Genomic DNA, 11,973 nt, shown 5'->3' on the forward strand with positions numbered 1-11,973 from the left:
ACGGACATTCATGTGAGGCTCAATGGATCGTTTTGTAAGTTATTGAACAAGAATCTCTGACGTATCCTCCACCTCAGAAACATTATATTTCCTTGTATCAAAGGAATTGTTTTAGAAAAAATATATTTCCTGGGACTTTTTCTGAAAAGTTGAAGAGATCCTTTAAATATATAATGTCTAAAACACCCAGCTGCACTATATAGCTTAATGATGACTTTTATTGATGATTTCATTTAAACAAAAAACACACTGAAGCCTTGATATGGTTACAGTTTAATACAATGCTACAATAATGAGACTACAGCTATGAGACACACACTCGAGGCTACTAAAATGAATACAATATTAATAAAAATAATAACAATAATAATAATAAAAAACTCAGAAAAAGAAGAGAAACAAATAAACAGAGAGTCGTAACGGCAGTTTTTGAACACTTTCTGACGTTAAACACACTAAGGCACCTTGTGACTTGAGCACATTGATATCATATTGAGGTAAACCCCGTCAACACATACAGTATGAAAGAGTTATGTGAGCAGATCTAAAAATAAAACAAGTCTTGCAAATACTGCAGCAAACGCTCTGTTCATGAATGAAATTCACTAGAAGCTGATACAAGTATCAGTTACAAAAACAATGACGGCTTTAGAGGACTTCATCTCATAAATAAATTACACCGACAGGAACACACAGAGACAGAATGATTATCCTTCTTGACACATTTTTGCAGAAACACTTCTTTCGTAGCTATGCATTTGGTATCATTATGTTCCTGTCCAGCACACAAGACTGACTGAAGGAGTACCACTTCAATGGATTATCAGGCAACACTGCTGGGTATCAGGGTCACTCCTCTCGTGTGCTCTGCACCATGGAGTACTTCTTACAGGGGTTCTTAAGGCAGGCAGGAGGCCAGGTGATGGGCCAGCTGTAAGAGCACGGCACCGCGGTTTGGACGTTCCTCTCCAGGAAGTTGAACAGCGGATTCCACCAGGTGTTGGTGAGGTAGTTGTTGGGTGAGCATTTCAGAGTCTGTCAGGGAGATATTAGTTAACATTTAGAATAATATCAGTAATCATAAAAGTTTTTGGTTATATATTTCTTTCCGTACACCACCATCACTTCTTTCAGTCACAATATGACTCGTTTATGTAATTTAAAAGTTTATTTTGTTGTGATTGCATGTCAGATATTTCTATGTGGATAATTTCTCTTTTTGAAATGTGAATTCCCCATGCTTGTTTATTGTTTTGTAATATTTGATGCTTCCTTCATAATGGAGATGATACACAAGTCCCTCGAATTTACACTGAACTTGGAAGATCTGGTTTTAGTTTCTCTGCCCAGATTACCTGGAACTCCTTACAAAGTACATTCATTATTATCTTGGTACCTCTTAGTGAATTAAAATCTATGGTCAAAAATCATTCTGCTCCTCTTTGTACCTGCTTTAATTGAATTGGTTTTGTATCTATTTGTATTCTATCTTTTAGGAGCTATACGTTTTTAATGATTTGTTCACTTTTTCTTGTATCTCATAGGCTACTACTTTGAATCATTTACGCCATTTTAAACTTTTACTTTACACCATTGTAACGAGGGTCAGACCTTATGTGTGTTTTACATTTAAATAAAGGCAAAATCTAAATAAATACATTCATATTTAAATGTATCTTAAAAAAATCATTTTGCTTGGTATGTTGCCTTATTAACTTTGGCCAGTAGAGGGGGTAATTCACCATGTTGAAAAGCCAAATATGGCATGACATCCAGAGTATTCTGACACAGTCTAAAAATACGTCTTGTACTTTATGTAAAAACACAATTATATAGACCCTTTCTTTTAAATAGAAATGTAAGATGTGAACAAAATGCAGCCATGTATCACCAGACAGACAGTAAAGCTCTCCATGCATAATGATTAATGTGTAACAGGGTTCAAAGAGAGGGGAGCTGCCACCCAGCGCTCGGCTCTGCGTTCACACCTGTAAATTGGCCATGGTGTGGTACCACCAGAACAGGCGGGAGGTGATGAAATAGGCCACGACCACATCCACACTGTAGTGCTCGTGTGCCACCAAGATGCACACCACACCCACGGCGGCGAGCAGCCAGCACATCAGATGGTACCACCAAAACGACCGCGGCGAGTCTGGAGAGGGAGATGAAGAGACCAGAGTGTTGGCAATATTTATGACAACATCTATTTTTGGTCTGTTCTTCCATGTTTCCACTGTTAAAATAGGGCGATCTGTATAATTTCAGTGTAATTTGCCAAGAACAGTGAGTTTACTGTTGCTGAATTGTTATACTGAGAGTTGTTTTTAATTTTTTGTCTACTTTTACTGATACTGTGGATAAAATATTGAAGACACCTCTCAGTATAACACAACATAACTCAACAGCACCTGAAACTACAGTCTTCAAAATGACTATAAAGTTGAATTAATACCTCTCTAAAACAGTTTAAATCAAAACTGAACATTATAACCTTCATGAAACCACAATATAGCAGCTCTGTTGTATGAGACTGCATTAGCTTTGATTTGGCGTGACTAATAAACTGGGTGTATATCCATTAACATACAACTTTAAACGATATATAAACATATCTGCAGATAATACAAATAATTTGAATGTTGTCCTGTAAATCCTAATAGCGGTAACACACGTCACTTATTTGCATCCTGTAAGTACCTAGAAAGCCTGTGTATTCATATATTATTCATTCACATAAATTATTCCATACGGGAAAGCAAACAAGTGCTGCTTTGAGTACTCACACTCCTTGATGAACAGGTAGGTGAGAGTGAGCATCACGGTGTGTCCACTGTACAGGAAGTCTCCACACAAGAGATGGGAGCTTGTAATGGACAGACCCCCACCGGAGACCAGTCGCAGGATTCGCTGGATTTTCGCCTGGGAGTCTCCGTGGAGCTGAGAGAGAACAGGAAGGGACGGAAAATAGATAAGCATACAGAACTCAAAAAGCAACATCAGAGCTGACTAACAATTGTTTTCATGATCAATTTATTTGTTGAACATGGTTTTTAATTAATCAATCATTTATTTTACAAAATATCAGAATAAAGTAAAATAAATATCCAAAATAAGTTCCTTATGCTCAACATAACTTAAATAGCTTGGTTTGTTTGACCAACAGATCAAAAGTCAAATGAAGAAAAGCAGCAAATCTTCACATCTGAGAAGCTGCAACCAGAGAATATTTGGCATATTTGCTTGATAAATACCTAAAGACCTTACTGCGCTAGGACAAGAAATTGTCCGGCAGATGATGCCTGAAAAACTGTGTTGTTTTTACACTTTCTTTTTTTACTTTGGATTAAACAAATTAGACATAACATGTGAATTTGTTAGCTTTAAAGGTGCAAGTATGCAGATTTTGTGATCGTTGGACTGACCAAGTGTTTCCAGCCTTTGTACAAAACTAAGCTAACAGTTTGTAGCTTCATACTACTTCATACTACATGAGAGTGGTGTGAATCTGAATAAGATAACCAAAGATGTCAAACCATTCCTTTAATTTTCTGTAGAGCTCTTCAACTCTGGGCAACATAATTTGAATTGGTGATTTACATGGCAGGGAAATTGTAGTGAATAAAACAAAGATAGTCAAACGGTATCATCAGCTACAGCTGATCAAATCTTAGGCTCTTGTGCTTGTTGCTGAAATTAAGGACAACTCACTTCTTGCAAATGAAATTACTGAGGATAAATCATTTTTTAAAGGTAAATGTTCATGAGGATCTTTAAGCTTAAGCTAAAGGCTTTCATACACAGCCCAAAACATTTCAAAATCAACCACAGCTCTTTCCGATATCTGATCCTTTTGCACCACATAACCAAGCAAACAACTGCCAGTAGCACATGTTTTTGATCAAACACTGATGCACCTCAATACTGTCGGTGTCCTGAGGCAGTAAAAAGTCAAAATGGCTTTTTTTTTTTTTTTTATGGCTGCCTCACTTGCGTGGTTGTGCAAAATGACTCCCTGAGGGTGCACGAGAGTACACGGTTGAGCAACAACAGCTGATGCGCCGCTCTGATGTTCAGCATGCTACTCACCTTCGGAGCACATGTCATATGCATGCCAGGTACAGGCAGGGTGGTGATGTACATAGTGACACAGCGGTACAAGTACAGGGTGCCGATCAGGAAGAAGAACCGCCTGCTGGCTATTGACCTGCAAATGGACAATATTAAAACAGCAATTAAGTGCTACATAAAGGTATTGAGCTCTTAAATGTGACGTGCTATTTATAAAGACTACAAAATACCACAGCATTACTAAATCCATTTTGTTGTTCGATTTATGTTTCTATATCTTTATTTCCACTGGCAAATCACCAAATGTGGAAGACTTATTGATAAAAAATTTAATTTAATTAAACATTTATCAGTTATCTACTCAACAGTGAGGGTCTGGTTTTGGTGTCAGCTCTAGAGACCAAAAGTGCTTTCTAAACCACTCAAGTTTAACAGTTACACAGGGAAAACATCACTGGAGAAAGGAGAGAAATACAAGTTGGGGTTACAGGCGAGAAGGCGGCGAAGCTCTGCAGTTCAAGACTACGTTTCTACATTTGTAAGAGATGCACCACTGGATATTTTGTAGGAGGCTTTGGGATAATTACCAGCCATGTTTGTAGCAACAAAAAAAATGGATATTGTTAACAGGAAGTCAGAACATTTCCAGACTTGTTAGTGGCGACAAAACTGGGTGTTTTTAACGAGACCTCGGGACATCTTTAGCAGTGTTTGTGATGACCAAAACATGCATTTTGAGCCATAGCATGATCTTTTCCTAACCATAACCAAGTGGTTATTGTTGTGTATTTCTGTTTGTATCAATACATTATTAATATTGTAAATATTAACTTTCTGAGGTTGGACTTTTTTCCCTGAAACTACATGGTACACCCTTAAATGTTCTACCCTTGTGTTTGAAAATCAGCCTGGCATTAACGCTACATTAAAAGATGAGGCTGCATTCTTTTTATTTATTTCTGTTGTCAACAAATCCCAAGAGAAATAATAGATACCACAAAAATACAAAATATCTCCAGACTTATCCTTGCAGCTGACAGAAAACTTTGTGTATCATAGGTTCTTACTTGTATCTGAAGAAGAACAACTGGATCAGCCAAATGGCCAGCAGCACCATGCCATTGATCTCTGTCACTGTAAACGCCCACTTGACTCTGTCGATATAGTCAAAAAACTTATCAGGGAGAGGCGGGCTGCTTTCTTTGGGCGGGACTCTCTCGTGGACGACAGTGATGACGACTGTGGTCAGGACCAAGTTAAAACCAGCATAGAAGAAGGCGATTACGGTCTTCCACCACTCCATGGGCAGACGATTGACCTTAGACTCTGGCACAGAGATCTTCACGTAGTCGTTATGCCTCCCTATGCCTTTCCGAAAGCCCCTCTTTGTGTCCTCTGCGCCCGGGACGTGGACAGGACATGTTTTGCCGCTGCTGGGCACAGCAGCACTCTCCATGCCTGGGTTCAGATTATGAGTGGCAGAGTCCCTTGCATCCACAAGCTCCTGTGATGCCATGGGTGCCTGCACTGTCCATCCACAGACACCACTCCGCTGGGTTGAGACTTTTTAGCTGCCAAGAGATAGAGATAAGATAAGATAAGATAAAGATTAATTGATCCCACACCGGGGGAAATTCACTTGTTACAGCAGCTCAAGAGTCTGAAGCAGAGGTAAAAAAAAAGTGATTGGGGTGATGGATAAATGACGCAAGATACACACAAGACAAAATGAGAGGAAACAAAAGGTTGGACACTGACAAACTTGTTTCGAAAGCACAAGCATGCTATTATAATTTGTGAAAGATAGAAGAGAGAAGGAGAAGGAGAAGAAGGAGAAGGAGAAGAACTATCATTTACTTTTGTTTCCACTCCTTATCCTCGGGATTAGCAAAGAAAGAGATGGAGCTTTTATTGATGCAAAGTTCTGGATCCCGCTGGCTGAAATGTCCATTTTAGACTGAAAAGCTCTTTCTGGGTTTATAGCAGACAGCTATTCTAGATGTGGTTGTATAAGTTAACACTGTGTGTTATATTTTCCTTTCCCCGGACATTCAACAGAACCACCATGACAGTTTTCTGTTTGGACGTTCAGTCAGACTCTTATTTTAGGCCTTCCAAAAGTCTTTCCGCCTCACTGCTTTGGTTTTATGATTTTGTCCTCAACTGGCTGCTTCTAAGGTCGCAGCAGTTTTCATGGTCAAACATTATCTGTTGCAGCAGCAGAGGAATTTGCCTCCTCATTTTTTAGGAATGCAAAAGTAACTAAGCTAAATTAAACTAAACAAAACATACTGAGATTGAAGGCTCATTCTTGACCTTGGAAACAGCAGTTGGCAAAAGCAATCTGACCACCAGCATTATTTAGTAGCTGTCCTGGGTGGAGTTCGCCCAGTTGCCATGGAATTTGCAGAAAACCCTTTTTTTCTGAGCACTTTAAGGACTTCTTGTTAATGGTTGCATTAAAAGTCAATGACAACTGGGCAGACTCAATCAGCTGAAGAAGATCGTGAGATATGATTGAAAGCTTGTGATGAGATTGTTTCATCAACAAAATAACACAGAACTAAACTAAGCCAAGATAAGCTAAACAAAAATAAGAAGCTAAGCTAAGCTACCCTATACCAACCTAAACTGAAGTTCAATAAAAAGCGAGCTAAACTTAAATAAACTTAAGTGATAGGGTTAGGGTAAACCCAATTTCTGTCTGAGCACTTTAAGGACTTCTTGTCAATGGTGTCAGTCCATGACAACTGGGGAAACACCATCTGCTGAAGAAGATCATGAGATACGATTGAAAGCTCCAGCTACTAAATTGACCTTGTGGTGAGATTGTTTTATCAACAAAACAATACAAAATAGAACTAAACCAAGATAAGCTAAGCTAAGCTAAGCTAAAATAAGCCAAAATAAGCTAAACTTGAATAAATTAAAGTAAAATAAGCTGAGCTAAATTAAGTTAGTCTACACTGTACCAACCTCAACTATTCACCCAGACCATGGTGTATAATAAAATACTGGATGGATTGTTGAGCTGAAGTGAATGATTAATAATGACAGCCAGAAGAAAAACAACATTGTTGATCTCTTTTCAGTTAATGACTTGAGAGAGCACAATGACCATTTTCATTCTTTCATGTCTAAAAGGCTTCTAACAGCTCCATTAATGGATTTGAGGATACTGCTATCAGCCCTGGAATGCATCATTATAAATGCCATCTGGGATACATACAAAATGTCATGTTTACTTGTAGGCAAAACCTGGCACTAGGACAAAAAGATGGGATGGAAATAGAGTGTGGCTGGACACAAGAGAGCTGATGAAAGTATCAGTTTTCTCAGAATCAATTTTCGGGAAAATACTATTACAGTAGAGGTTTATAGCAGAATGCCCTGTGACTAACCCATAGCAGATTTGGCCTCTGTTATGCAACTGATGGATGGCTACAGAACACGAAACCTGACAGACGTTAAGGACGTTAAAGGGGTCATAAGGTATATTAATACTGACCAAGATGGCAAATAAGATCAACAAGAGCAGACAAACAATGTAAGCCAATTACATTGCCATGTCTCCTCTGTTGTTAGTGGGATGATGTTGCAGCTGTGTGGTTAGTTATACTGCAGGTTGTGATCTTACATGTCAACGACTGATAGTCACTCTATGGCTGGTGTTTACATCATGAGTGTGAGAAATCGTGAAAGTGTCATTTTGGTTTTTGGAATAAAACATAATTCACTTTTTTTTTTTACATCTGTAATATCGAACAGCTCAGTTGAAATTTGTGAATTTGAAGAAGTCTGTACTTTGGATTAACATCCGAGAGACAGACTGTGGTGACAATGTTATCTAGAGACAAATCATGCTATTGCCCCATACAGCCCTACATTGCAAAACTACATAACCATTACAACACAACTTGTTAGAATGTTAAAATTGACTTAAAAATATCTATTAAATCCTCAAAGCTGAAGGATACGATGCGATACGATATGATGCGATACGATACGATGTGATACGATACGATGTGATACGATACGATACGATACAATACGATACGATGCGATGCGATGCGATGCGATGCGATGCGATGCGATACAATTTAGATAAGGAACAATTCGCTATGGTATGGATCGGTCCAATACAATATGATACGATACGATACGATACAATATGATGCAAAGCCATACCATACCATACTGTATAATTTGATTCGATTTGACATAATATTGCATGCAGGAACTTTGATTTCTTTGTTCTTCTGCTTGCTTGCTTCTTCTTGCGAAAAAACCCCCAGAAGAAACGAAGAAAACAAAAGGAAAAAAATGAACTTCTTTTGCGTGCATACATAAGGCCAATGTGCAGCAATGGCTCTTTAAATTTGGAGTTTGATTTAAAGTTTTATTTAGATTTTTTGACACATGGCCTCCATACTGAATTTACTGTCCAAAATATAATATAATATAATAATAACAGATACTTTCTGTGTTGGGGTGGACTTTTCATTAAAAGAAAAATAAACCTGGTAGTCTTAATATCCTATATTTGTTTGTATCTGTGTAACATTCAATACAAATCACATGGGAGATGTTTATTTTGTAGTGTTTGCTCTGAGACTGCACATGTGTATTGTACATGGGAGGTCAGCAGAGTGTGTCCATTAGACTAGTTTTCCACTGCTCGTCTCCTCCCTAGTGTACAGTACACAGTGTTTTCCCACCAGCCGGAGCACCCTGCACTCTAAAGGGATGGGTGGTGATGGAAAACTGGCAGAAAAACCTATTCCACATGGTCACAGGGCTGTAATGGATAACTTGGCTGCCTCTGCTCGCTCAAGCTATTTCAAGAGAAGCCACCCAGTTGCCTTGAAGGCTGTATTTTACTCCAGGGTTACCAAGGCTTTGACTCCATTTTGGGGCCTTCATAATAACATGCTACTACTACTGTCCACTCATTTTCTTCTTCACATCATGTGGACTGTCTTCATTAAAGGGATGGTTAAAAATAAGTCACACCGAGAGGTGGCCCTGCCCTCTTGGAACTGGTGACAGTAAAGAGAGGAGATGACTGTTATAAAAGTGTACATGCTGTAAATCAAGCCTTTCAACTGCAGTGCAGTGCATCATTTTTTGGTTCTAGTTTTGTTCTCTTACATGTTTTGCCTTATTTCAGTAACAGATCATCACAGAGTATAGTTTAAAAGTCTCACTGAGGATGCAATTGAAGTATCTGATACAAGTCTGTTTAACGCTTTGTACACTGCTGTTTGATGCTATATGATAAAAATAAAAATATCTCCTCGATGGCTTTGTCGTTCACCCTGCTGCCATCTGGCAAAAGATACGGAAGTATCCGCTGCTATATCACCAGACTTTTTCGCTCAGGTTGTGAGACTCCTCAGTTCATCCTCTGCACGTCGCTATATGAAATTTTTTGTTTTGTTTTGTTTAATGAAGCCAAAAGGGCCTCAAATTTCATTCTACATCCATGGTGTTGTAAAATAACTAATAAAAGGAACCTTTAAGCCTTTCTAACTTTTAGTTCAGATTCCCTTCTTGTAAAACTAACATGCAAAAGTAATCAAATTAAATTAAAAACCTTGCTTTGAAAGTTAATTAAAGCTACTACAAGGAACTTTCAGTTTCAGTTTCTTTGTTTCAGTGTTGCACTGTACCACCAGATTAAAGAGCAGCTTCATTCCTCAGGCTGTGAGACTCCTCAAGTATTCCTCAGCACTTGTTTTCATTTAATTACTTATCCAACTCCGATAAGTGGGAATTGGACCTGCTGACATGCATTGAGAATAACTATTTAATTATACATAAATAGCCAATCTTTTTCGCTGATGGTCTCTTTTGCTTATGTAGATTATAGAGAAGGGTCAGTATTAAATTGATACTGTTTCATAACCAGGTGAAAGTTCCTTGTAAGTATTTGTGAGCACTATGTAACTAGTAAGTACTATGTAACAAGTAATGAAAGTGAAAGTTTGTTATAGGACTGTAAGATCTACAGTAAGTAGTATTTAACTGTTGTATCTGGTTCAGTTGGTGGCTAATTTTAACCACTTTGTACTGTAAATGAGTTTACTATGTAAGAATGCATTATACAAGCTCATCATACATTATTTGTATAGCTGCTTTATTCTTAGCTGTTAACTAAATGTACTGGAGTAAATGCAGCAGTGCTTTCCTCTCCATTTATACCTAAGTAGAGCGCTTGATTTCTACTACTGATTAGTAATAGAAGTAGAAGCAGAAATAGGTGGTAATACTAGGCCAAGAAGAAGAAGGAACACTAGGTCAAGAAGAAGAAGTTAAAATAATCCTGCATATTCATTTACCAGGAAACAAGTCATGATACGAATGAGTATGAGTAAATGTTTGAACCTTTGGTTTTACCACAGTGATGTTCACTTCCTGCACTGAATCCCGTGCATAAAAGTTAGTTAGTTCACTGTGGAAAGATGTTCACCAAAACACATATTCTTTGTTGACAGAACAAATAATGTCTTTTTCCAGAAAAGGCAGCCAGCTTTGTGCCACAAAAGCCAAAAAAGGTCCCACTGAACATGGAGCCCAGCCACCCCTTCTTTTCTTGTCCTTTCTTTTCGAGGCAACATGACCACATGTGGGGTGGATCTGGCAGTAATGTGTGGTTCAGGACTGGGTGTCTCCTCCGCCTCACATATATTACAGGGCAGCAGTAGTCTGTCACATGTGATGTGTGCGCCGCAGCCGGTTTTGAAGTTTACTTTGGGGGTGTAGCACAGTGGCCCCCCACACACATACTGTTAAAAACCACCTTCCTTATATGAGGCTGCTGGGTGGGGCAACAGGTCATTACATCTCCTGTAATTAAGCCCTCTCATTTTCAGTCACAGCTTATGCAGAAACTGAATTATTCAAAATGGAGTTAAAAGGAAAAGACAAGCACCATTTGTGTACTAGGTAATCTATGTATATTCAGAAATAATGTTTTGCATCTAGAGCATCATATGACAACTTGCCCATTTATCCCTGTGCAACACGTGATGCTATAAATACCCTGATAATGATGTGTACAACTGACATCATCATACCATAAACACCAAGTCTTCCAGCTCCTGCCAAACCGAATCAAACTTTTTTTTCATGCCAATACACAATTCAAATATTGATTTTGTCCACTAGAATTCATAACACATGCATTTCTGTATCTATAAGCAAGACTGACTAAAAAGTTGAATGTCATCAGGAGTATCAAACCCATAGCATCCTGTCAAAAGACCACACATTAACGCCACAATTACCTGACAGGATGAAACGCGACATTATGCGAAGATGGGGATACAGATACACATGTTGCACGGACAGTTTCACAGCATCCTACCTGCCTTCCTCGGGCCTCCTAGTGCTTCTTCCTGCACTTGCAGTTCCTTGAATCCCTGACGCTGCTGCGCCCCGTCTGATCGCTTGCTCTGCTCAGGCTGGACTGCTACATTACACGACACTGCCGCTCGCTTTTGAGAGAGCGCTCCTCCCCGAAGCACCACACTGTACAGCCTATTCTCAGCTCCATCCATCCATCCTCTGTATGCCCAGCCTCCTCATCCTCCTCCTCCTCCTGCTGCTGCCGAGCATCCCCCTTTAATTCCGAGGAACTGTCCTGTAATCAGCACAAGCATCGCCCTGTAACTCAGCTCATTTTAAAATAGGTGTTCTGAAATATCCAGCTGTAGATTTTTTTTTTTTTTGTGAATAAATGTGGATTTAGTCTTGAGATCAACTTGGCTATATTTGATTTTTCTTTCTTTTTTATTTTACCATTTTAAATAATAAATAAATAAAATCCATCTTTTTATGGATTTGCTCATTTAGCCTTAAGTCAAAACACAGTTTTCACTTTTTAAATCATACGTGATT

The 11,973-nt window shown here is 38.7% G+C and overlaps 1 protein-coding gene across 1 annotated transcript; it reads right to left on the minus strand.

Moving 5' to 3' along the window:
* Positions 1-511: 511 nt before the first annotated feature.
* sgms2a (sphingomyelin synthase 2a) lies at positions 512-11,501 on the minus strand. The gene is made up of 6 exons (XM_073474735.1): positions 11,441-11,501; positions 5,139-5,642; positions 4,090-4,207; positions 2,787-2,940; positions 1,989-2,155; positions 512-1,035 (listed from the first exon to the last, which is right to left on the minus strand). Exons 2-6 carry the CDS (start codon positions 5,585-5,587, stop codon positions 850-852), a joined length of 1,074 nt encoding a protein of 357 aa, XP_073330836.1. The 5' UTR covers positions 5,588-5,642; positions 11,441-11,501; the 3' UTR covers positions 512-849.
* Between the last annotated feature and the right edge of the window lie 472 nt (positions 11,502-11,973).

Source organism: Pagrus major, chromosome 1, assembly GCF_040436345.1.
Source record: "Pagrus major chromosome 1, Pma_NU_1.0".
Lineage (NCBI taxonomy): Eukaryota > Metazoa > Chordata > Actinopteri > Spariformes > Sparidae > Pagrus > Pagrus major.

Bases quoted from the DNA above. Each gene is read 5' to 3' on its own strand.
- sgms2a (XM_073474735.1), bottom strand. From the start codon at position 5,587: ATGGCATCACAGGAGCTTGTGGATGCAAGGGACTCTGCCACTCATAAT. The intron at 4,208-5,138 runs GTAAGAACCTAT...GTCCATTTGCAG, and splicing joins TTGTTCTTCTTCAGATACAA to GTCAATAGCCAGCAGGCGGT. The intron at 2,941-4,089 runs GTGAGTAGCATG...GTTCTCTCTCAG, and splicing joins ATATGACATGTGCTCCGAAG to CTCCACGGAGACTCCCAGGC.